The sequence below is a fragment of the Pyxicephalus adspersus genome, chromosome 3 (assembly GCF_032062135.1).
Source record: "Pyxicephalus adspersus chromosome 3, UCB_Pads_2.0, whole genome shotgun sequence".
In the NCBI taxonomy this organism is placed as follows: Eukaryota; Metazoa; Chordata; class Amphibia; order Anura; family Pyxicephalidae; genus Pyxicephalus; species Pyxicephalus adspersus.
In genome coordinates, this window is record NC_092860.1 from 24,074,581 (window position 1) to 24,101,597 (window position 27,017).

The window sequence follows — 27,017 nt, forward strand, 5'->3', positions numbered from 1 at the left end:
ACTAAATAAAAAAAACTAGAATTTCTGACTGTGATTGCTGACTGTGCCTTCTCATCCTAGTGACTGTCCTATCTGAATTCCTTGTATGGGCCTCAAAGAAACAAAAAGTGATGAAGAATCTGAATGAACGCCCTAACTACAAATACATTGAGCTGAATGTAATAAGAAAAAACATGTATACTCCCCCAAAGACACCATCTGTATTCATGATATAGTGACTTCAGGGTGGAGTGAAAAATCGACACATCCAGAGGTGTCAGTTTGATTTTTAATCTGGATTTTCAGAGGTTTTCAGATTGATTGCCTAGAAGGGCCAAAAGTAATTCCATTTACAGCTTTATTAAGTATTTTAATTAAAGGCTCTGGACTGCTGACATAATCAAAAGTATTACACAAACAGGAACATATCCACAGAGACACAATCAGTATCATACTGTCACAACCAGAAACATGCCTAGAAAGTAGAATCAGAGCTGTGCATCCTCTCCAAAATATTTCCACTTCCACTTTTCCCTCTTATTTACTGGAGTTGCCACCAGGAATGAGGGACTCTATTTCATATTTTTTGGAGTTGCCACATCCTTCAAACTTTGGTCAGAAGTTTCCTATGCTATTTTTAAACTCACAAACATTTCTAATCAGGGTAAACCAAAACAATGCTGTTTCTGTAATGCCCAGGAAGCACTACTAAACGTCCTTAATTTGGTAAACGCACCCAAAGCTTGCATACCTGCTATGTAGAAACAGTCTTCCCTCGCTACTTCAATAGTTTGCCTGGATGAACAACAATAAAAATTTGGGGGGAATGATAGCCTTTCGAGATCATTGCTCAGGAGACTTTGGAGTTTGGACTTACTTTGCATTGCTGGATTCAGTTTTGCTCCTCAGTGGACTGTCGAGTACTGTTGCCCCGGGACTGTGCTCCAGCAGCGGATCATCATTTCCTTTTTAATTCTGCTTGTGGATAGGTTTTCATGAACCTGGGGAGGGCTAAGTTTTTTCACCCCTTTCCTCCATTACTTCTCCCCTATTTGATAATAAAATATCCAAGTTGCCATATCTATTTGAAATAGGAAGTCACAGCACATTAGTGTGGTGATCAGTGGGAAGAATGCCTCTTACATTTCTGGTCAGTGGCAAGAATTTTAACCCTACAGAAAGCCAAAAAGATCATTGGAACTGGAAGATCATTTAAACTGACTTGAGAGATACAAATTGATCATTGTTCAAGGAACCCCTAGCAACCTCTAAAGGAACCCTGGTTGACAAACATTGCTCTATACTGTATATATTTATGTTTCTTTTGGAGTTTGCACCGTTCTATATTTGTATATTGGCCAATATGATACTCCATTTGTAATGCTGTTTATGCTGGATTTATTGGCATTTTGGTTGCAAATAAAAACTAGAATTAAACAACAAAAAACAAAATACGTAGGATACGTGATTAAAGATTCTTGATTGTTCTAATGAATATACAAGCTTTACTTTCACACAATATAGATGGCCACACAAATTTTTTAAATGAAAATGAACCTACTGGACTCAACTAATCTGCCGTTGGAGTTTCGCCCCCTCCAAAATAAGGGGGGCTTAGTGATAAAGCAGACAGGCTATTAGTGGTAATTTGATTTCAGGATCCTCCAAGGTGGATGTTGTTTCATCATGTCTGATAATAATTTCTGAATCTGATAGAAATTGTTAAATGTGTTTTTTTAATTGGGTTTGTTATTATTACTCAGATCATCTCCCTATGCCAAACCCCAAATCACTATTTTGTTATTATCCAAACAAGATTGGAAGGATGTGCCCAGCAGGTTCCTGTTAATACCTCAAGCAGAAACCAGTGAACATCAAGGACCTCTCCAAATAATCAAGATGTCATCAATGACACAGCAAGAGAGGATGAGAATCCCACCAAGAGGGCCACTGCTTGAAATGCAACCAACGTACAGCAGAAACTGATCTGATGATCATTTCATGGTCTTTAAAAATTGTAAACTGTGCACATATGAATTGTGTTTTTCTGTGCCTAATTATAAATAAGATTTTCTTTAGAGGCCTTGTGCACAACATGGTTCAATAATATTTAGCCAAATAATTAGGTTTATGCTATTGCAGAAGAATTGCATCATGTACAGGCTGCAGCCAGCTTATTGCACTTTCATCGGGACTTTAGAAACCCCCAGAGTGACCCGCAGCAGCCGTCTCTTTCTAGGTCTGGGAGTAGAATGGTTACCTGGTATGGATTTTCTTCTAAACAAAAGTAGCTATAGTAAGGACTCAGGAGACAGAGGTGGCATCAGACTGATTGCAGCATCTCTTCCATCATCATGTGACTCCAGGAGATTTAACACCTGGCAGCCTGAACATTCCCAGCAATTGTGCTACTAGTGTGCCTTTGTATGTATACATGGAGATCTAATGTTATTTCATGTCCTAAATCCAAGACATATGTGTGTGTATATATATATATATATATATATATATATATATATATATATCTGAAGGTGAAGCTATATTTTCATACTTAAAGCTGGATATACAGTGTAAATGGATTCTATAATTATATAAATTATATTATTATAATTATTTTTAATTCCTTTACCTTTGTTTTTGTTTTTTAGATATGTTGTTAATTCTTATTAAATTATACACCTTTCAGTTTTTATTTTGCATTACTTTATATAAGATTTAGTCATACACAGGTGTCCTGAAAATGCATGCATTTTATGTTTTTATGCACATATATATATATATATATATATATATATATCATATATATAGTTACATAGTAGGTTAGGTTGAAAAAAGACATACGTCCGTCAAGTTCAACTACTAGGGAAATAAACATATCCCAGATATAATGTGATTCCACATTTTCACAGACCTTACAGTGAAGAATCCCTTCCTTATCCGGAGCTTAAACTTCTTTTCCTCCAGCCGCAAAGAGTGCTGATCTCAAAGTGAATAATGGGGAAGAGAGTTCTCTATATGGACAGTTTATATATTTATACAGGGTGATCATATCCCCCCTTATATGTTTCTTCTCAGAATTATATATATATATATATATATATATATATATATATATATATATATAATTTTTTAAGCTATAACATTCATGTTAAGTACATTTTTTGTGTCTTTTTTCTTTGTTATCTAGGACGTATTCCCACTATGGCTGTGCGCTGAATGTTTTGAATTTTAATGGGCTGCCCAATGAAGTACAGGTGAGTTTGAGGAGCCATTAGGAATGAGAAGCAACCCGACACTCAACATACAGATGCATGCCTCACAACAGTGGGAAAATTCTTATGTCTTTTATGGGGTTTTTAGCTGAAAGTCTGGTATGTGGTTACATTTAGCATGATTCCAATATTTCTAGATAAGGAACATACAGATAACTGCACCAAAATGCATCTGTATTTCTAAAAGATCATTGTGTGTCTACAAAGTGACATGAGCTATGCCTATTCACCTAAATGGATATTGAACTATTTCAATTTCCTGTAAAAAGTTGGTGTCAATTTTTACAACCATTCGGGGATTGGCCAGATTAGACTAGTGTGATAAGCAATACTCTGATACCTAATTTACTGTAATAAAACCACTTGGTATTAAACAGGACCTGAAATCTGGAAAACTTGGAAAAGGCAAGCAGAGGGAAAAAGACTACTCATCAGTATTGCCCATAGGCTCCCTGCAGCTGATATATTCCTCAGAATGTATCATCTACTTTAGCTTGTTCCACATTGTGTCTCTTTTTGGAAGATACTATAATATTGCCATAAAGTAATAGGACATTTCATGTCAGGAATGTCCTGATGATGTGATGGGGTAATGATTAAAAAGCAACAAGAGAGATTTAAATATTAGACATCGACGCAATGAAAAAAAACAGAAGCAGGGAGATCCTTCCGCTGTAGGTACCCAGGTACATCCTCCACTCCAGCAAGAACAATAAGCATTTAAGCATAAGCTTTTACATATCTTCATTGGTTTACTGATAAACAAATCATCACATAGCAGATCACAGTGTAACTAACTACTTCATAATAATAACAACTCTTCACAAAATAAAATTACATGAAAGTAACTACTAATTTTTCAGTTTGTTAGGTCATTCTTGAAAACTAGATGTAAAATGGATTTTCTCTACCTCTGCCTACCAAAATAAATGATCTGACAAGAGACATGGTGATAGAGGAGGGGAGAGAGAAACCCTAAGCATTTGCCTCCCGCTGCTCTTTTTCTTTCCAATCAGAAGGCAGAGGAGGGGCCAATCTATAGTCTCTGACCGATAAAGTGATGTCATCTGCCTGGATGTGCTGTGTGATAGGGTAATTCTTTGGCAGGTGAAACATTACTCCTGTATGTACGTTATCTGTCCATTTAGCTGTTTGGCTGGAATTCAAGTTTAAAGCGAAATGAAATCAGTAAAAATGGACAGTAGGGATATTAAGCATTATTTCTTTTCCAATAAGCAGGCTTTAATGGTGTTTGAGAGGGTGATGACAAGCTCCAGCCACTCCATCCATTAAACAACACCTGTCATACCATTAAGTTCTGCTACCCCTGCAGGTTATCCTGACAGCTTTAAGAAGCTTAAGTTGTGGAAGAGTCTGGAGGCACTTATAGTGATGTTTGGAGATACTAAATTATGGTGCCTTTCACACCTAATCCTTCCCCGTACTAATCTCTGAATGCTGCTATGGTAACAGGCAATCGGCAAGAGGGTGCAAATGACTAGTATAAGCCTTATACTTGATACCCTAAAAACCCAAAGCCTTCATTATAGGAAGGTCTAAGGACAGTGACAGCATTTTATTCTACTAAATTGCAAAAACTCTTTTAAGCAGAACACAAGTAAAAAAAGAAAATCTAAATCCATACTTGTAGTACATAGGTGGGTGCAGTATTACCTGCCAAGGCATTTGTATCTCAATCCATTCAATCCTAAAATTTGCCTATTCAGGACTCTTATTGGCCAATATAGGTACAGTAAAAAACTCAATAGCTAAGCAGAATTCTCTTTCTTGTATTAACAGCAGACACTGGCCATCTCCTGTATCCAAAGGTTATATGTTTTAAGATAATGTTTCATATTTATTATTCTTGGAGTACATAAAATATGTTTTAAACAAGTATATGTAATACAAAGAATGACCTCCATGACACATGAACCCAAGAGCACTATGGGTTTCCCCATACACAGTACACAGCAGAACATTTCCTTTTAGACTTTCTTGCATCTTGCGGTTCTTATCGTTGGAAAGGATCGTGAAAGATCCTTTCCAACGACAAGTGTATGTGGCTTTATACAAACATCAGTGTGAGGGTTTGGGTAAGTGGGAAGTAATGAAGAGGGGTTGCATTATTCTTTTTGTGAGGGGAGATTTACATAAACCTTACGGCTCTTTAATTACCCTTTGGGGGGCAGGGTTAGTTTAGATTTCTGTTCTGTGATTGGACATTGGTTCCTTCAGGGTGTTATATAGAAGGTAAATGGGCTGTTTTATTGAGGATGTGAAGTGGAGTGAATGCCTTTTTCTTATTAGGTAAAGTTTTGGGCTGAAGAAAGAAGGGGAATGTTGTCATCATCATGACAAAGCTCTGCCTAAGCAAAGAAACCAAAAGGTGCTCTACAACCACTCACTTGACCTTATGATTCGGAAATGTTGTCCCCCAAGGTAAAGTGTTATACCAAACTCTGCCCTGATATTTGAAGATGTTTGAGGATCGCCTCTTTCCCTGTTGGGATTGGATAGCTGAAAAGGTGGAAAAAAAGAAGCAAGGACCTGCAGCAACAGGAACGCTTGGCAAGTGGGAGACACTGGCAGCCCTCTTGGTATAAATAGGTGCCCACCATGGTCCACAGAAGGGGTGGCTGGAATCAGTCACCTATGTACAAGTAGAAAAAATTTAAACCCTTTATAATGAAAACAAATAGACCATACACAGTGGATGCTTCATTTTATTACAAAAACATTGGTTGAATGTTCTATCCACAGATACCATTCTTTTATTCTGTCATTATACCGAAGAGTCTGTGAATTAAAGAGGTATAGGATTGTGCTTCACTGGCAATTTAGGTACGGTCAGATTTCAAAAAGATGTAACATGTTCAATTTTCTTCTAAACCGTAGAATGACATGACCCTTTTCTACTCACTTTTATATATATTTTGCCATCATAAATACCATATTCAGAAACTGTATATCCACCAACATTTGGTCTACTTGAACATGATGTTAAAGTCTGGGAAAAATATTTAAAAAAACATTACGTACATCTCTGCAAAGCATGCACATTTCCCATGGTTCTTTCTGTAAAAATGCAGCATGTACAGAAAAATACCTGTTGGTCTGCAAGAACTTCACTGAACTTCCTATTTGAGTTGCCATCTCTGCTTCGGCTTAACTGAAATTCAAGCAGTGTGTTAGCCAAGAGTACGCCCACATCTAGACATCTTCCCCTTATGTTATAAAGATGATCAGAAGAGAGGTGTCTACCTATAACTTAGGTAAGGCTCAAAAATTAGGACTTTATAAGGTTTTTTGGCAGGTCAATGTGTATTTATTCTGTCCCTGCAACATTTTAATAGGCTAAACTTTGCATGTATTGCTGAGATACTCATTTTGTGTTTTTTTCTTTTTTTTTGCCCAGGCATGCCCTGTAATAGGGTAATGTAGAAATAGGCCCAATGTTAATCACTACATAGGACCCTTTATGTCACCTTGCATGAAGAATAGCAGATATGTGCATACACACATTGCAACGCAGCTCATTCTTCTCCAATCACTCACACACAGGTGTCACTTAATCAGCAGCAGGTTTATATGTAGGAGGCTGAAGAGAAGCATGATCTGGATGATGAAGAAGTTGAAGTCATATCCGTAGGTGAGATGGAAACAACCTTTTTGTAAACAGTTTTAACCCAACTCCAACACTCCCATCTGCTAAAAATCAAACTGAGCGGATGTGTGAAGGATCGAGAATTGCATATCCTGAGCAATCTCATGCGTTTGACTGAAGATGAATCTTTGTGAGAACCATAAGCAGATAACAGATTTTCAATGATAAACATCATCCGGGTCTATATCGGTCTGCTGCAACTTTATGACCTTGGCTTTCTATTTCCTGAAGGTAAAAACATCCAGTGATTTGTGCCTTTTCTTGGTGTGTTTCTGAGGGCTGGGCACTGGCTCTGCTACAATGCCACCATACAGGCAGTTGTTAGATTCTGGGTGTTGTCCCGTACATTCCACCGGCGGTATATAACCGCTATCCCACATGCCTGACCCACACAGTTTGCACAAGTCATGTAAACTGCACGGAATTTTAGGCAAGAGGCGAAACTTGTAAAGTAAACTTCTTGCCTGCAAATAGGAAGAAAAGGTAACGGTAAGAAATGGAAACAGGAAAAACAATGTTGCATTATAAGGGGAGCTGACAACACATGTAAAAACAAAGAAAGAAAGTTAGCAAGAGAGAAATTAGAATAAAGTCATAGGGGAGGGGGGGGGGGGGGTAGAAAAAGCAGTGTTCTCCCCAGTCCCTTTTAGCTTTTAGCTGGGCGTACCACTCAGCATATTTTTGTGGTGGGGTAACCACCCCACGCAGCATTTTTTTAGTAACCACCCATCTGTTTTAGGGTGCTTACTAAAGACTTCAATCACAAAAGAGGGGTCACCACCCACCTACAACTTCTAAATTAAAATTCCTAGGGAGAATGTTGAAAAGGTAAAGGCTGGGGCGTTTAATAGCTATGCAGACTTCCTGACACCAAGGATGGCATAGGAGGGTGATTCCCTTTTATTACATTTGTAAGTGTATAATGATATAGATCAATAAATCATTTGTTTAATTCATTGTTTGTCTGGAGTTCAGGTTAAGAAATGTATTATTTTGGTGAAAAAAGACAGCTGCCTATATGCAAGTATGGGAGAAAAGGAGAATCCAGCACAATGAATATGCTTGTGTACAGAACAAGTTCACGAGACCGTGTGAAAGAAACTTGCAAAGCTTTGACTTTACACCTTTGGAAATGGATCCCTTTGTTTTAAATACTTGAATGTATATATAAAATATCTGTCTTTAGCTCACCCTAAGGAAACATTTTTATGTCCCATGATACCAAAAACATATACATAATTCTGGATACTTACCTTTTTGAGAACCAGATCTCCATTCATATGCATGGCCAAGTTACTGAAATGTAGCAACATCTGGTCTGTTGGCAACTGCTGCTCGATGACATCATCTCCATACAGAACAATAATCGCAACACAGAGGAAAAGGTGGAAATAATCTGTCTAAAGGATATAGAACAGTGTCAGAAAAAGTACATTTAACATTTTCTTAATAGAGACAGCAATGCCTATAGACATGACAGCTACACAGGTATGGTTTCTTTCATCAACTTTGTGATTACAATGGGAAAGATCCTCAAAACTTGGAAACAGTCAAATGCAAGAGCAATCAATAATATTAAAGCATATCTAAAGCTAAACACAACTTTTTAATGTTAGATTTATGTGCCAGGTTTCTGTGTGTCCATTGGAGGTGACCCATCCTTTTGATATTTCCTATGGACTATTTTCAACACAGAAATGAAGAAAGAAGAGAAATTTTCAAATTTAACCAGAATAGAAAGAGAAAAGAAAACTCCCAACGAGGATACTTTTTTGGTGCCAGCTGCCAAAGAGGGCAATACATTTTCTCCAACTTCTTGTGTGTACATAAAAGTAAATCTTCACATGGTAAAACTGATGGCAAAAGTATTTAATAAATCTTTACTTTATCTAAAACTGAAAAGTTGGGGCTTGCTTTAAAAAAATGGAGTCTTGACCTACAGTTGTTGCAAAAGAACAGTCCTGTCCTTGTTCCACAATAAAAAAAGAAGACATAAGTAACAGATCAGTTAGTGAATACATTTTGCTTGCAAATTCTTGATCATTGGCCACTACTGATAATCAGGGGCTTAACTATCACCCCTGCAATCACAAGGTGTCCCAGGGAAGAGGAAGGAGTGACCTGACATTTGTTGACCCTTTTAGGAACCTATTGCTGTCTGTGCCCCCGTTGCCTCTCCTTAGGCATACCATTGCTGGAAGGGGCAAGGGGAATTTCTGCATTGGGTCCTGATCAAAAGAGCTTAACTTTTGCAATGCTGGATAGTGAAGGAGCACCCAGGATGTTTATCTCGCATGGGTACCAGAAGCCCTGCCTCTCCTGCCCCTGTCTTTGATTGTTGGAGAGGCACAAGAGAGGGAAGAGTTAAATGTGACTGATGAAGTCAGCATTGAGTTACTTTTATTGGGCACATGTCCTGAGTCTCTTGTATACAGAGCTGGAAGGGGAAGCCACCCCTGGCAGCTTGAGGAGGGTGGCCTAGGAGCGATGATTCAAAGGAAAGCAACTTGAGGGCAACACAGAAGGAGGCCGGATAAAACACAGCATAGGTGTCACAGCAATAAGCTGCCAAGCTCTAGGGTCACAACCTATGCAGTAATGCTGCATAAAACGTGTTTATTGGCTATTTACACTACCTAGTACACAATGCACAACTTAACTTTAAATCCAGCCCACTTAAAATAGCAACATTTTGACACACATTGTATTATATATTATATTTTATATATTTGAGACTAATATACCAAGGGAAACCAAGAAACTCCTAGGCAGTATTTGGAGAAATTCTATCAGTGCCCCATCTAACACCACCGAGCCAGTAGGAGTTTACAGAGTTAAATAAGCTGCTGAAAAGTTGGCACAGGAAGAAAGGGTTTGTTGTTCAGAGAACTGGGCTGACTTTTCAGTTGGCTGCCGTTTCTGTTAGGTATGGAATATATCTTAATGGAAATGGTGCATCTTGCTGGGGGTAACAATGGGAGGAGGGTTAGAAAGGATTATAAACTTGAATCTGGGAAGAGGCAGAAACAAAAAAAAGTTGGTTAAGATTTAGAGGAATTAGAAGGGGTAAATGGGGATAAAGTAAGGGGTGAGTTAGCAAGAACAGTAAAGAGGTAATAAAGCTGCATGAGCTAAAACTAAATGTAGCTGAAATAATTAAAACTTATTAGCAAAAGAAAAAAGCTTCAAAAACAAAATTAACAAATCAGCTAAGATTATGATGCAGTGAGTATAATAGAAAGTTTGCTAGGTACCAGTCAATGCAGCATTGTACAGAAAGATAAGGATGGAGTGTGAATGCTGTAGACATGGCAGGAGACATCGGCCACTGACCGGAAAAAATTGTGAATTTCAATGAAGGAGAGCATAGCGGCACACCAATGTTATATATTTTTGTTAGCTATAAAGACCTAAATGCCAAGACCTTAAGTACAACAAGCAGACATATGGCATTTGCCCACAGCTGCTGTTGACAGTGAATATGGTTTAATAATGAAGTCACTGCTGCTGTCCAGGCACAGCCAAATGTGAGAAAGTCCTATGCCTGTTCAACTTCGCAAAGTAAGACTCAACGTCATGTTATACCAAAACCAAGCTATCAAAACAAACATGGAAACCAAGTCCCTATGTTTTTAAAAAAATGGCACCTGATAATGAGCCCAGCATGCTTCCCACATCCGGAGGGCCTCGGAATCTGGAAATTCTCTTTTAAAGCAAAGCAGGATCCACCGGTGGCAGAACAGCATCTGGAGACCATCTTCTCCAAGAGACAGTAAATGCTGATAAAATCGAGGGTACACAAGACGCAGTAACTCACGAAGATACATCTGAAAGTAGTATACATTATTTTTACAAAAATTGCAGTAGTTGTAATTAAATAAACCAATATAAAAAAAGCACATGTACAGTAGATTGTGTAATAATAGAGCTAAATTAGAATTTGTGGTGCTCTTGTTCGGTCAGGGTAGTACATGGCATGGTTCAGCAGCCATTCTCAACCAGGGTTCCATGGAACCCCAGGCTTCCTCCAGAGGTTGCTAGGGGTTCCCCAAACTGTGGCTGATTATGTTCCAATTCAATGATGCCTTCATAGTTCAGGGGGCCATCTCCACTGGCAGAGTCAGCTTCATGACTAACAATGTTTTTAGTTGTCTATAAATTATGGTATTCTAGCCACCACTGTAAGTGGGAGAGAGGCATTCTTTCCACTGGTCACTAATTTAGGGGGCTTTTTCCTTAAAGACCCCCAATAAGTTGATTTTACCCAGGGGTTCCCAAGACTTGAACATTTTTTCAAGGCCTGCTTTGAGTAAAAAGACTGATCTAAAGACTAACTGTAACCATAGCACAGGAGACTCTCAGTCTATGCATGAAATAATTGCATTACCTCCTAATCTCTAGCAGCTGTCAATAGCATAAGCACTTTTTCTATGATATGATATTCTCACTCCAGTGACAGCAAGTGTCAGGTACCAGATGAAGCATTCTGATTGCATTGGCAGATTTATCTTGCCGTCTGGGCTTTTGTGAAGTGAGTTACGTCCAAGATGTTGGATCTCTCTTAATGGTTGCTTGGCAAAAAAGATGCTTTAAACCAGGGACAGAAGGGTCCAAGTGGTGCACATCTGATAAATACAGCTATCACCATGTATGTATATACAGCAAAAAATGTAGGAAATGTACAAGTTCCAATTGGACTACATAGGATCACAAAAAAAAGCCTTACAATTTCAAGGACATATCTTAAATTCAAACATATTGGAGGGAAATACTTTTTTTTGCAAAAGCACGGAGTTCCTAATACAATAATAAACAACGTTTTTATGGCAAATTAATGGTAATCGAGTACACTTGTGACACCTATCCCTGATGAGCATGGGTAAGCATGCACCCGGGTTGTGTGAGGTATACCCTAAATGGTTGATTGGAGTTCAATACACACTGTTTGACCATATGTTTACACAGCGATCCATTGTATTTGATGAGTTTACTCCAACCAAAGGGGAACAAGTGGAAATGATTCTTGTCCCATTTATGATTTGTGTTGGTGCACATTCATATTGGACACACAAATATTTAAATGTGCAATGTCCACGGCAAACAAAGTCAGAAGTTCAGCACCAAGCCTTATAACCTACAAACTTTAAAAATGTGTTTTTTATTGTTCTTTATCTCTGGCCGCTTAAATTCAACAAATTAACTAGTGGAGGAGATGTGTGCAGGGATGTTATGGGATTCGCTATAGCTCAGGAAAACATCTCCCTGCTCTCTTGTTTATTGAAAGCTGGTTTAAGACATTAATATGTCTCCATGCTCCGTGTCTCAAATAGAACATTGTAATATTTTTTACTAAACATTTGCACAGTACAAGTTCAAAGCATGTAATAAAGAGTGCCGTAATTAATGTGTGTCTACAGGATTGTTATGTCTTAATACAGCCTGGGTAGAGGTTGTGTTAGATTTGTATTCCTTCTACTATATATACCAACTTAAAAATCTCTTATTTGTCCAGGGATGACATAATTTTGAGTACTATAATATCAAAATGTATATACAATAATACATAAAAAATCCTATGACATTTATACAACATAAAACAAATTAAATACAATAGAGGCCATAGCATTCTCATTAGAGCACTGGAGACCACTTACTAACTGCTTTTCCATGTCCTCGTCACAAGGCGAGCTGATAAAAATAGTATTTTGCATAAGGCCTACAAAACACCAGTAGGTGTCAGACTCATCCAGGATCTCTGCCAACAGTGGTGCCACCAGATCTGACATTCCTTGAGAGTAGCCAACTCCAGGGCAATGCACAGCATAGTTCAGCAGGATCCTCCTGGAGTAAAAATAGGAGAAGAACGGAGCATAAACAAAAAAAAAACAAAAAAAAAAAAAAAGATTTAAACACACTAATTAGAATACACAATATTTAAAAAGGTTACAAAGCTTTATTAATTGCTTAAAGTGGAAATAAACCCACTGACTGAACTGTTTCCAAAACAGGAACATTTAAGGCATGCTTTGAGTGAAAAATGTCTTTACATCAGATCTTAAGAGAACTTTCAAGTCCTTGAATGCCAGATGTCATAACTGATCACATACACAGCACTATGGCAAATGCGGATTTAAAGAGAAGCTTAGATAGTGCCATTTTTAGCTGTAAATGATAGCGGGGTTGCTCTTATATCCCTTTATAAACTACAATTTGCATTAAATACTGAGAATGCATTGATTTCTGCAGGATGCTGCAAACAGAACCTGGTAGCTTTTCTGAACTCCTAATTACCTGCATTGGTTTTCACCTGGTTATCCTGCATATAACACACTTCCTGTCCCTGCGTGGCTACTCTCATTCCTCCAGTGTATCTATGCAGGGAGCCATGGTTGTCACCCAGGCCCCTCTCTCGGTGTTATCTGAAGGGTATGGAGTTTACCGTTTACAGAGTATAGTTACAGAAGGGAGATAACGTTGCTTGTGATTTAGTCTGATTAACATGAATTGACAAGGACATTGCACTTCTAGCAAGATCAACAGGTATTTCTGTTCTTGGCCACATTGTTTTTAGTGTCTCAAGAGGCATGTCCCTGCCAGCCAACATTCACTGGATTGTCCTCAATCTTCCAGGTGAACAGTCACTGGGCATCATTTAGAACTAAAGAACATCTTTTGTGGAAAAGTAAAACTGAATGGTAGAGCTCTTGAGTATTGCAACCAGAGCTGATTTTTTTTTAAGTGACCGAGGGTTCATATTTGTAAAATTAGACTAACACAGCATATATACCAGTTAAAATAAAATGTAAAACACATATTTATGTAATGTTTTAATAGTATTCTTTGAGCTTAAGAGGCAAAATATCTTAAAAATCATATTCCTAGTGTATAAATATATATATATATATATATATATATATATATATATATATATATTGTAAACTATTGTGATCACTATTGCGATGCAGGGTTGAACCACTTTAAGGTATTTTTATGCAAGTCTTGGAGTTCGGCTTCCAGGGGATCTTAGGACACAAATGTTCAGGCATTGGGCACTTTACAGAGGTGCACTGACATTCAAATATAGATAGTGTGTTATGGCTGCTAACAGAAATTCCTGGGCCCCATACTAGTCCAGACCCAACACTTACACCTTGCTGGCTAGCCCAGACCCAACACTTACACCTTGCTGGCTAGCCCAGACCCAACACTTACACCTTGCTGGCTAGCCCAGACCCAACACTTACACCTTATTTACTAAAATCGTCGGCTTTAACCTAAAATATTTATAGCTGTCAATTTCTGCATTCTTCATGACTTAACTTCATGACATAACTTTTTTTTTTTCAATTTCTAAATAGGAAATAAGAAATTATAAGAAACAAAAAAAATCAGTCAGGAAAGTGTGACTTAAATAGCCATAAGTATTTTAAAATGACTTTTGTAAATGGTAAGGCTTTGTCTTAACTGTAGCTGGAATAAAACAGGGCCTGGCAGTAGATGGGAGGCTGGTGGATCAGACAATGGCAAATTGCTGGCAGAGTAGTGATATCATGATTTGATTAGTTCTTGTTATAAACAAAGTGTTTCTGTCATTCTGGGTGTTTTCAGTCTAATAAAGGAATTGTTTAATATAAACTTGCATTTAATTGCAGAAAAAAAGCATGAGCAGTGAATGTCTTTCGTTATTAAATAAAATGCACCAACAGACAGCCCATAAAAAGTAAGAGTATAAACACACTGGGATGCCGCAGATCTGTCTCCTAGGTTGTTCATTATTGATAATATAATCTCTTAATCTCCAAATGTAAATAAATCATTGATAACTGCAGCTCATGTCATCAAAGGCTGTTCTTTGCTGCAGAGGGGAATGCATTATAAAAAACAAATAGCAATGTTTGACACAAACACAGAGAAGAATATATAATAAAAAAGAGGTAGGTACACAAGTTTAAAAATTATTGATGCTGAGATTTCTATGTGTCTTTATTGGTAGCAATTATCACATTTCAGATAGTTGCTCCATCTATACCTGTCACCTATAGCTTTCAACTGTCCCTCATTTAACTGTTCATGTGTAATTAAATCCTTCTGTCACTCTTTATTCCTTGGTTGCCCCACGTTTTGGTCTAACATATAGTATATACATTTTTTTTAACTAACAAAAATGTTTACTGCGCTTTTCAAACTAATACAAACTAATACATTTAATCATGTAAAGTAGTTAAATAAAACAATTTTGTGTTAAACTAAGTATACTCAAATATAAATTGGTAAAGGTATTTTATTTACTGGAAAATACATGAAAATGTTTGAAGTATAAACTTGGGACACAAAATTCATCCATTACTGCTAACACTCAAAACTAAGGTTTTCAATAGAAATGGATGAGAATAAATCCATTCATGGTTTATAATTTTTTTAACTTTTCTTTTCAAAGAGGGAAAAAGTAAAATCACATGCCCTCAGTCTGTACTTATGAGTTGGTTGGTGTTGATTGCTCTTAAAAGGGTATTTGTGCATATTTGTTGGCCTTCAGTAGAAGACATTTAACCTAATGTCACGTGTAATAAACACTAATATTGAACTGAACTGCAAGAGTTTGTTACACCCTTTACATGAAGACATAGTGCCATCTACTGGTGGGACCAGAGTATAAACAGATTCCTTTTTAGGATGAAACATCTCCAGTTTTGCTCCGGTATATACAGTAATCTTTATAGTCTGATTTACTAGAGAAAAGATAGGGTTGTTTTTTTCCTACATACTTCATGTTACAATGGGGCCTGATTTATTAAAACTCTCCAAGGCTGGAAAAGATACACTTTCATCAGTGAAGCTGTGTGATCCAGCAAACCTAGAATGGATCTGGCCCAGGACTGAAAACATTTGCTAACAAATAGCAAAATACTTTTAAGAACTCTATTTCAGGTTTGCTGGATCACCCAGATTCACTGATAAGATTGTATCTTCCCCAGCCTTGGGGAGCTTTAATAAAATCAAGATGGGCAGAATGGCACAAGCATCATAAGGCTAATTAGGACAATGGATGCTGCTCAGTTGACCTCTAGCAGACAAAGAGCTGTGCATATCATTAGGCATAGTTGGTCTGTGCCTCAAAGAGCAAGATACAAAGAAGTGGCTTTGCCAGCGTGTGTCATTAACCCCAACTTTCCCTGTCATTTGTACATATACAGTTATGAGATTTATTATTTTGTACTTAAAGTTACCATACGCTTGGCCAGGTTAGAAGCAGTAAAACAAAGATTGTTTTCCTTGTGCGTATAAGGTAAGCAAAGGTGTGTTACATAGGATGCCAAAAGGTTGTGTGCCAACAAGGTGCAGTAATGGAAGTTGCCAAGCCTATATAAGTAACTTTATTTACACTAACACTGATTTGACTTAAAATGGCCTAAAGAAGAACAGCTAGCGTTATCTATATAATATATAGTTTCTAAATATGATAAAAGGAGGGTTTGGCAATAAACAATGTAGTTCCCTGAACATAAAAACAGAGCAGGCAAAGTGATGAGATGTTGTCAATAGCCATCAGTAAATGTATTATGGGGTTGGGGTATGTAGTCCTATCTTGTTTCTGTTGTCCTGATACATAAGGGTGAATAGGAGTTATCAAATAAGAAAACTAATGCAGCCAATCTAAGAAATGATAAGCTGCAATATATTACATTTTTGTGATAATTACAGAAACAACATATTTTCCCATGTTAGAAAAGATTACAACCTCATAGCCTCTACATTGGGATTGTCCTCTCCTCTGAAGAATTGGTTACTCCGGTCTGTCCTCACAACATCTTTATCCACTGTAAACTGGACATTTCTCCAGAAATCTTTCTGGGCATCAGGGCTCATGGATACTCTGTATATTACCAAAAGAAGAGAAAAAAAAAACTAAGGATTTTGATGGCAAATGAGTAGTTCATGCCAATTATGTTGACGGTTATTGGAGTGGTTTACCTTTTATTCTGGATCTGGGCATATTCCTCTCTTCTCTGAACCCGCAGAGATTCACGCTCTTCAGAAGTTGACTCCCAGTTATAGTATCCAAGTAGGAATGGCCACACTTCCCCTCTTAAGGAAGGCTCAATACCGCCAAAAAATATTGCCTGCAACATAACAGAAAGGGTTGCAATTTTCTACCTTGCTGGCTTATGTCATATGACCTATCAGGGAGTTAAAGAACTCCGGACCTGTAGGTCCAGAACCTGTAATTCAGTTCAGGCAGTATTCTGATTCCAACACTTCTGCCCCGCTGTACATCTAAGAGGTGTTGATGCCGATCTATTGTTACTAAGCATGCAAATGGACAAATGACACCGGAAACTGTAAAGCCTAAAGACTGGTGGAAAAATGTATATATGCTTTGGTAGCTCAAACAATCTGCCAATATCTCAGATTTGTTACCTCCTTGCACTGCACAGCCTTTTGTTAGAATCTTATTCGGCCCTGTACTTTCTATTTAATTATTTGAAAAAATTGCAGTTACACTTCAGATCTGAACTCCAAGCTCAAAACACATACAGCCCAAAATGATAGCCGTCTTTTCTTTGTTAGTAAAAATAACAGTACATTTCTACAAATAAACAGTTTATTATTGGCAGAAGCTCCAGGCAGGTCACCACATTTCATGTGCATCCGTCTCTCCCATACTTTGCAAGTCTACACATACATTTCATGTAATTGAAGAGTTTGCATAGTAAGTGAAAATGTTTGAACAGTTTAGCAATAAATATGCATGTATTTGTCCTTGTTTGGATTCTGACCTTGCGTAGCTTGTACTCCTCCTCCACCTGTCCAACATCATTGAAATGTTGCAACCACAGCGTAACATCAAGTTTCTGGTACATGCCTTCCTCAGGATGGGATTCAGCAGAGGGTAAATTTGGCCTCTGAATTGAGAAGTGGAGACATGTCTTGTCCTCTGATACTTGCTGCAAAGAAAAGATGTTAAGACATAAAATGTAATGTCTATAGGAAATATGTAAATAACACAAACAACTTGCATAAAAAAGAAAACATCAGTCATAGTAAAGCAGATTTTATATTTGGATAAGGACATCATTGGGGTTCCTAGATCAACTAGCGGTTGTCTCTCAGCTAGGGACTTCTTTGTTTTTTAATTGGATGATGATGATGACAACACTAATAACAACGGAATATTTTTACTCAACATAAAATCATTTTCTTGAAATTCATTGAGGGGCACTGGAAGTTTTTCATCTTTGGGGTTTACTGCCACCTAAACAAGGATTGCACACTGGCAAGGCCAGCCCATCCTTTTATCAGAATTTGTCAGTTTTGTAGCAAAACAATATTAGGAATATCATTAAAAACACATGAGAATCCAATGCACCCCATCAATGGACTCCAGGTAAATATTTTATTCTAAATACAAAAAACATATATAGAGATTAACATTTGGAAAGTTCAAAGACAGTCTAGCTATGGATCAGAAGACACATGAAACCAATGACAAAAATCCCAAAAAAACAACAAGGAACTGGGGACTGTGTGAAGCTCGAGCTACTTGAAGGACCAGGTACAGTCTTCCAGATCTGAAAATTCCAGGGTGTTATGTATGGATTTGCCTAAAGTTCCAAGACGATGGTTGGGAGTCTCTGACAACAGGATGCCCCAGCCTCCTCATGGGCCCAGCAAGCTGGCATCCATGATGAGAATGTTAGATCTTAGTTAGATGATTCATAAATTGGAAAACAGGGATCAGAGAGTTTGAAGATAACCCTGAAAAAGAAATACGCTGCCTCGAGTTCAGGACTAGTTCAGATAAGCTAAACAATCAGCTGGTTCCAACACTGACATCTGAAGATTCAGAATCCTCCCCAGTTATAATATCTAAACAATAAAAGTAATTTTGTCCAACCATTTTTTGGCTGATAAGGAGGGACACAACTTGGCAGCCTGTTTCTTAGGCTTCTTTCATTGATGAATATGGGTGCTCTTACAACTTGCAATACTCATTGATAATATAATGAAGGGTAGAACTCAGGAGACATCTCTAATATTCCATGCAGATCAAGTGCTTCTTAGAAGTTCCATGGGCCAACATTTTAACTGCCTCTGCATGTGGAAAGACTGAAAAGCATTTAGAAGACTGCCAGGGCTACAGCCTAAAGCTGCTTTTCTATTAACAGCCTCTCCAGATAGCTGCAAACAAAGAGACCAGCACTTGTAATGATATGGAGAATATAAATTTAAGGAAAAGTTCAAGCCAAATATATTTTAGTATTGTCACAGAGAAATGAAGAAAGGAGGCTATTCTCCTAGAACAATGAAAAACAAAGGCATGCTGATAGTAGAAGGGGTTGCTCTGGATTGGCCCTAACTGTTTTTTGTAGGTCCACACTTCTTGTGTCACTTAATAGACAAGAATGTACATTTTTTTCTAGAATAATAAAAGAGAGTTAACCATAAAGTTTAGTTTAATGCGCGGTGGCTCAAAGGTTGGCTCTCTGGCCTTTGCAGCGCTAGGTGCCAGGTTTAAATCTTGGCCAAGACACAGTCTGCATGGAGTCTGTAGGTTCTCATCATGTTTGTGTGGGGTTTCCGCCCACATTCCAAAAACATACCATAACAGGTTAATTGACCTTAGACTGTGGTAATGACATATTACTATGATTTGGGACATTAGATTGTGAGACCCTTTGAGGTCAGTGACATGACTATGGACTTTGTACAGCGCTGCATAATATGTCAGTGCTATATAAATACTGTGTAATATTTAAAAATAATAAAGTTTGCTAATATTTGATTTGTTACATGTGAATCATTATACATTAGGAAAGGAAGATTTAGGGAAGAAAATGTAGTGAAATTGCTTGAATAAGACACAGATGACAAAATAAAACAAAAGTGTTATAATTAGCTGTACTTTTTCATTTTTTGGGCCAAAAACATCTTATCATTAGCTGTATTGGGGTTGACTGTATTCGATTTAGTTTTATTCTCAAAAACAAGACAAAAAACAACAAAACAAGAAAAAATGTGAATAAACATACACATTAAACAAACAATAAATATTATTAATAATAATATTAATAATAAAAGAACATTAACTAATGTAAAGTGTTTTTAAACAAGTTTCACCTGGGCAGCTCAATGAGCTAAATTAAAAATTTCCGGTTTGGCAAGATTCTACCAAATGCCAAAATCTGCCATTTGGGGTGAAATACAATCAGCAATGTCGGATCAAACAGGAAGTTACAATATTGTATAAAGCCTGCTCTAAACCTGGTATAAAATTCTGATGCATTTCATGTCAGTTCCACGGTGGGATATTTAAATGACACTTATAGACTGTGAGGTATTATGATATCATGGCATTTACCAGCTGGTCAGTGATTTTAGGATACATTTTACATTGATACACATAAATCCCATTCGGTGAAGAGCTGCTTGTCTCAAGGGAAACTCTTTGATTTGTATTAATTACGGCTGATTAACCCATTCCCTTTTGTTGAATCTTGGTAGCCGGCCCTTCCCTCAGGCAGCAACAATCTGGATAGGATCCAGCAGAACTCTACATTACAAATGGCCTATGTCACAGTAAAATCAGGAAAACAGCATTACATGGCGACCACCGAGGCCTGCACAGTGCAGACGCATAATTAATTCTCTTCATCCACCACCACAGCAGCAGGGACAGGATGCAACTGCTTTGACTGCAAATCTCCAGGGGGTTGTCAAATGTCATTGGCATGAAAACATGCTTCACCAGCTTAACATGATCCACAGCTCTCCACTGTTTAATAACACTGCTTCTGTACCTGAGCTCTTTTCCTTGTCCATTTCTATTATTTCACACTTTGCTCCCGGAAGGTGAATGTGATACGTTCATTTTTTCCTAATATTCAGGTTACAGATAAATTATAGCTTGTGATCAATTCTGACAATTGCCTTTAACTATAAAAAATATATTAAACTATAACAATCTCTGTTTTAATATCTATATTTTATTCCATGTGTTTTTTTCAGTTTTTAGCTGGAAATAAAGGTTTACTATTGCTGTAACTTAGCTAAACATGTCAGAAATAGGAAAAAAGTAGCTTTATACTTTCTGCTCAGAACAAACATTCAGCACTTGATCTAATCCAACCCAGTTAAACATAATAAAATAACAATGAATTGGCCAATGATTTTAAAATAATGAAAAAGCAAAATAATTAGGAATTTCCAAGATTTTTAATTTTTTTTTTTTGATTAAGAATCATTCAACCCATTTTCTATGAGCCCAGATTGTTCCAACCAGGGACTGGACAGTGAAAGGGGAAGCAGAACAGTGATCACACTTCTCTGTCTTTCTGCTTTCTCTTCTATTGATATATTTCTTGTCAGCACATGCAAGAAATGGCATCTTGTACTGTTTCTTACTCTCACACCGCAGTTCTACAGGTTCTGCAAGAGGCTGATGTATATTAAATACATTTGATGATGTATTATGGCCCAAACACAAATTGTGTCTCGGTGCGTAGTAATGTGTGCTGTATAGGACAGCCTATTATGCACTAAAACCTCTTTACAAAGGGGGCATACACTGGCATTGTGGTGTGTTACTTTGTGTTGTGGTGAGTCACCATACATGTGTTGTATTGTCTTAGTGTAATGAATTGCCATTTAAAAAGATTGGCATTGCAACACACTAATGAACGCAATGCGGTAATGTAAAGTGTGTGTTATTGCGATGCACATCAAATGTATGAAGGGCTCTTAATGATGACAGAGCGGCATTTGTGTCTTTTATATCTGCCTAGATTTTCCTTTGTACAACACTCCATAGAACACAGTGTCCTTCCCCTTCTCTCCTCTGTGATTATGACACATTATATCTCTGCTGGATATTTACTTAGCAGGACATCAGCTTGGTGACTTTCTGTTCTGCACAACTATAAATCCAATGAAAAATAGGCAATATTGAACACAACACATCTCATGGCTGCACTAGTCACCTCTCCTGTGAGTGTAATTGTACAATACAACCCCTAAAGTGTCAGTGTGCAATATCCAAATTACTGATTAGGAACTAAACATTCATTTACTCATGCTGGCAAGAATCACAAGCAAATCTTTCTTCCCATAATACAAAGGCCTCACTATTTGTATTTTAGCATCATAACTGTCCATTACTATTAGGAAAAATATTCTTTCAACCAACAATTTGAAGTTACATAAGATTTTGGAAATATTTTAGTTGTGACGTTTTCTCATACTTTATTAACTTCTGAATCCCTGACAATAAAATGACCATTTCAGTGACCAATCATATAAAAACATTTGGAATCACATCAACACCTTATTCTTCATTAACCTTAATACCCCGATCTAATAGAGGGCTATAGGATTTGATTTGGATAAAGATAATCCAGTGTGAAGTCTTCATTAATGCAAAGTGGTGACTTCCAATAATCCACAGTAGCTGATTGCCAGTTTTCACGTTTGTTGAAAGGTGGAATGTGATCGATTACAAAGCACATCATTGTATTCTGCATTATCAGAATAAAGAACTCAAAGCAAAATTCTGTGCATTGAACAGTTGATTATTAATTTATCTAACTCTGCTACAAGTTTGGCTACACACAAACATGCAATGGCTCTCATCCGACAATCGGCTCAGGGCTGATATAGGATGAGAATCTGGTGTATGTACAGAGCTCGTCATCTGAACGGCTGTCCTGGCGGATCCACAGATGAGGAACAAGAAACGATTGTAATAAAAGTGAAGGGGAGCGAGCACAGTGGAGTGGCGTTCCGTTGTTCTTCCCCTCCCCGCTCCATAAAGCAGAACGGTGCTGTATGTACAGTGCTCATTCATGCATCGTGCAGTCTTATGTCGTTGGAAAGGATTGTGAAAGATTCTTTCCAACGACAATTTTTGCATGTGTGTACTTAGACAAAACACGCTGTATATTACATTCTAAAAGTTTGCTCATATTTTACCTTTTTTGGACACCCCCCCCCAATCCTAACAACATACTAATGAAATAAAACCTGTCCATTATCATTCAATTTTTTTTTTCAAGACCAGGTGACATCATCGCTGGATCTCTGTGCGTCATTTTGCAATGCTGATAGATTATGGCTGGTGGTAAGGGCCTGTAGGAAACTGTACATATCACATTCACAGCACTGTGCCCCAGTACTCCTTTCCAAATGCCATTAGCTCTGTTACACATAGTGAAATGTCCCTTGAGAAAAGTTATGCAGAAATTGCCTTGATGGGTGTATATAAGTATAGAGGAGTACATTATCCTAGGCAGACTGCCCTACGTAATGCACGCATGTAATACTGAGGATGATAAAGATAAGGGGAAAACAGCTAAATGATACTGGATATCCTTCCACTAGGTGATAAGTTGGGCTCTATCTTACGTTTTGCAACTACTATTAAACACTGTGAGTAGCTCACAGTGTACAGTGAAATCAGAATTAGCATATTCAGTACAGAAGAGAAGCCTGTACAAGTGTGCAAGACTGAATAGGTCAGATTTTACATTCATCACAGTTGGTACAGATACATTCAGTGTGTACTGGGATGGGAACAGTCCAATTCTGAAGTCTCTCCTATTTGTGTCTCTGATCTAATTACTTGCACTCATGTTGGGACAGGTATTTTTACAAATGTTAAGAGTGTTTTATGTACATAACATGAATAGCATTGACTTGACTGAAGGAGCATTGGTGATTTCATGCAAGCTTGGGTTAATGTGCAAGGTGCCGATCCTTTGTTCATTTCCAGATCTCAGGTGGTCATGGTCATCGCTACCTGGACAATGTTTGAGAGAGCTAAGGTGAAGGTGAATGCAACATCCCAATTTTTTTCCTGTGGGTGATCATTTACCCTCTCACATATCGTTTTAGCAAGGGGGAGGGGACATATTTAAAAAAGTAGAACTTTGCATCTTAGGTGAAAGGTTCACTTTAAGTACTTCACTCTAGTAGATCATTCCTAGTACAGTAACCATTATATCCTATATAAGCTGGGCGATAGTTAAGAAATGATTCTAAAGGTGCGTACACACTTCCAATTTTTATCGTTCCAATCGAACAACGAACGATCGATTGGGCAAAAAATCGTTGGTAAAAAAGTAACCAACGACGCCGACGAACGAGGAAAGTCGCTGGAAACGAACGACTGGACTGACGGATCGGATTGGACGACGATCGTTGAGCATCGTTCGTGTGTACGGTCGTTCGTTGATCGTCCATGGGCTGAGCATGCGTGATGAACGAACGTCCGTTCACTTTCCTGTCGTGCACATAGTTCCTCTATCGCTCAAACGATCGTATCTATTGTGTGTTATTGTGTGTACAATATCTATGAACGATCGTGTCGTTAACTCTATGTGCAGGATCGGTGCTATACGATCGTTCGTAGATATCGTGCATGAACGTTCGTCGTTCGTTTTCCAACGATAATAATTGGAAGTGTGTATGTAGCTTAAGGCTGACTGTACTCTCTATGCACTTCCCTGACAACACTAATGGTCAATCTGTCATTAAAGGTTTAACAAATGTGTAATAAAAAAAAGCTCACAACTACATTTCAGCTAATGAATTAAAAAATGGCTGTTTAGTTTTTCATCTGGCACACATTGCACCTATGTAGCACATATAGCTGGATGTCCACCTCCTCCATTCCTAGCCACACGTTTCCCCTCCTCTTTCTTACCTGCTCCTTGAGCTGTGTCTCCTGGCAGTACTTCCACTTCTGGAACACTTCGGAAAGTTTTCCCAGTCCTCCATGATGAAAATGAAAAACTTTGTATTGGCTTTCTCTGCTGGCTATCACCAACTGTCCACTGGTACAAGCTTCATCACTAAAATTGACACAATCAGATAGTTTCATGTATCGTTTGTGATTACTATTGTTTATCATTTCAGATATTGATTAGTGTTTTACAAACAGGCAACACACTGTGCTTGTGAGAAACGTTTAAACCAGTATTTCTCAACAGGAGTTCCTCCAGAAGATGCTGGGGGTTCCTTGAGCAAAAAGCAGCTTGCAGCTCCCAGGACAGTTTACATGACACCAATGATCTTCTAGGGTATTTCTAAGGATGACATTCTTCCTAATGATCACCACATTATTATACTGTGAGCTGTGGAATTAGTAATGACAGCAGGAGTCCCATGAAGTCCTGAAAGTTATTTTCTGTAATGAGGTTGAACACTGGTTTATGCTTTAAAATGTCAAAAGTGGGTTTAAGTTACTCTGCCTTCCTAAAAAAAAAAAAACATGTATTGGCTGCATTGCTACCCATTCTACATTATACACCACAGGGTTACACCAAACCATGGCCTGTATTCTGAAGGCCATTCATAAAATGCTGGCTTCTGCATGGAGCTTGTAGTATCGCTGATTAACACACCAGAAAAAAAACTCCATGATTCCATGGAATACTGAGTCACATAACTTTAAGAAGTCATGGGTACTGGGATTATCCTTCCAATATCTTTTTTAACTGAAGGCACAGAACATAGGCCAAATTACTTTGTTCTTGTGTTGGGCTGCCCTGGTCAATGCTGACAAATGCATCACAGTGCTGCAGGTGTGAATAAACCCTAAATCCAATGAACACAACACAATAAACACCCACCCTATACCCAAATACCCTCCTTCCCTGTAGCTACTGACCATGCCAAGGCTCCAGAGGAAAAGCCTCATGTTTCCTGATAATTTCAGGTTTAGGGGAACATTTGACTTCCTTCAATGATGTAGTACTTTATTAGCCTTCCTGAATAGGGATCTAAACAGCTGTATTCGGAGTACACTTGCAATAATTCTTCAAACACTGTTTGGGCAAAGTCTGGTTCACTGCAAGGGAGTGTTTCTGAACTCTTCCTCCAGAAGTTTCTAGGGGTTCCTCCAGAAATTGTGCTTCCCAGGTCAGTATATTTTGCACCAATAATGTTGGCTATATGTAAGGATGACAATCTTCCCACTGACTAGCAATGTAATTCTAATTCTTCCTACTGCCCTCCACACTAATATACTGTAAGCTTTGGATATAATAATTATAGAAGGGGTTCCATGAAGACCTTAATGTTACTTCAAGGGTTCCTTTAAGGGCTGCTTTAAGGAAACAGAGTTAATTTGTTTAACTTTAGGCAAGGACAGAAAACAAATAGAATGAGACCTATAAATATCATCAGGATAAATATCTGATTACGTTGTAAGTTGAACACATTTATATAAATGGTTGCTGTATATTAATGAGAGGTTCTGACAAACAATAACCTTTATTATAATTTAACACCTGCAACAGACCCAAATGCCCTGGTAGATAAACAGTTATTTTGGATTTATTATTGGTAAATATAAAATACCGCAAGACACTTTTTCCAGGTGGTGCAAACATCTAGATAAGGAAGATCTAATGCCAAAATCTTGTTTTTTACTTTTGTATAGCTTTTCTCAAAGTATAATAATTTTATGTAATATAAGACCAGATGAAAAAAAAAAAAATCTTTCCCTTCCCCTCACCTGAAGAAGAGGCGCAGTGAACGCATCTGACCCAAGTCCACTCTGAATACTCCACACGTCTGCTCCAGTGCCAAGAGCTTTTGCTGTTCCTCCCATTTGGCTGGGGTTCCTCGGCCGTTCATCTCTCTGTACTGGGAGTTAGCTTCGGGGCTGGACGCATAGCAGGTCATGTGACTGTCAGCATCTTGCCTGTCCAGGGAACAAAAAACAAAGAAACCCTTTATTTTCGGGATAGAATATGGACAAATATTTTAGTGCAGAAAGAAAAAAATACATTGGGCCCCAATAATATTTTGAATAAAAAAAAAAAAAAAATACAACAGAAAAAATGTTTGCTGGAATGATCATTGTAACTTTTTAAAGGTGCATAGCATTAGATGTTAAGTCATGTTTAACTATTATTATTAATATTATTAATAAACAGGATTTATATAGCGCCAACATATTACGCAGTGCTGTATATTAAACAGGGGTACAAATGACAGACAGATACAGACAGTGACAGAGGAGGAGGAGAGGACCCTGCCCAGAAGAGCTTACATTCTTTAACACTTACAGATACCTATTACAGTACTAGCCTGATAAT

At 37.8% G+C, this 27,017-nt stretch overlaps 1 protein-coding gene across 3 annotated transcripts in view; it reads right to left on the reverse strand.

Moving 5' to 3' along the window:
• Nucleotides 1-5,959: 5,959 nt before the first annotated feature.
• TBC1D16 (TBC1 domain family member 16) overlaps nucleotides 5,960-27,017 on the reverse strand; it is a 53,665-nt gene continuing 32,607 nt past the window's right edge. For 2 of the 3 annotated variants that reach the window (XM_072403962.1, XM_072403961.1), the window contains 9 exons: nucleotides 26,432-26,620; nucleotides 24,617-24,764; nucleotides 17,697-17,864; nucleotides 16,891-17,039; nucleotides 16,658-16,792; nucleotides 12,573-12,759; nucleotides 10,566-10,745; nucleotides 8,172-8,318; nucleotides 5,960-7,382 (listed from right to left, as the gene is read on the reverse strand). In XM_072403962.1, the coding sequence (XP_072260063.1) occupies nucleotides 7,137-7,382; nucleotides 8,172-8,318; nucleotides 10,566-10,745; nucleotides 12,573-12,759; nucleotides 16,658-16,792; nucleotides 16,891-17,039; nucleotides 17,697-17,864; nucleotides 24,617-24,764; nucleotides 26,432-26,620 (1,549 nt within the window). In that variant the 3' untranslated portion in view covers nucleotides 5,960-7,136. The remainder of the gene's footprint in view (nucleotides 7,383-8,171; nucleotides 8,319-10,565; nucleotides 10,746-12,572; nucleotides 12,760-16,657; nucleotides 16,793-16,890; nucleotides 17,040-17,696; nucleotides 17,865-24,616; nucleotides 24,765-26,431; nucleotides 26,621-27,017) is intronic. The other variant, XM_072403963.1, reaches the window with a different exon arrangement.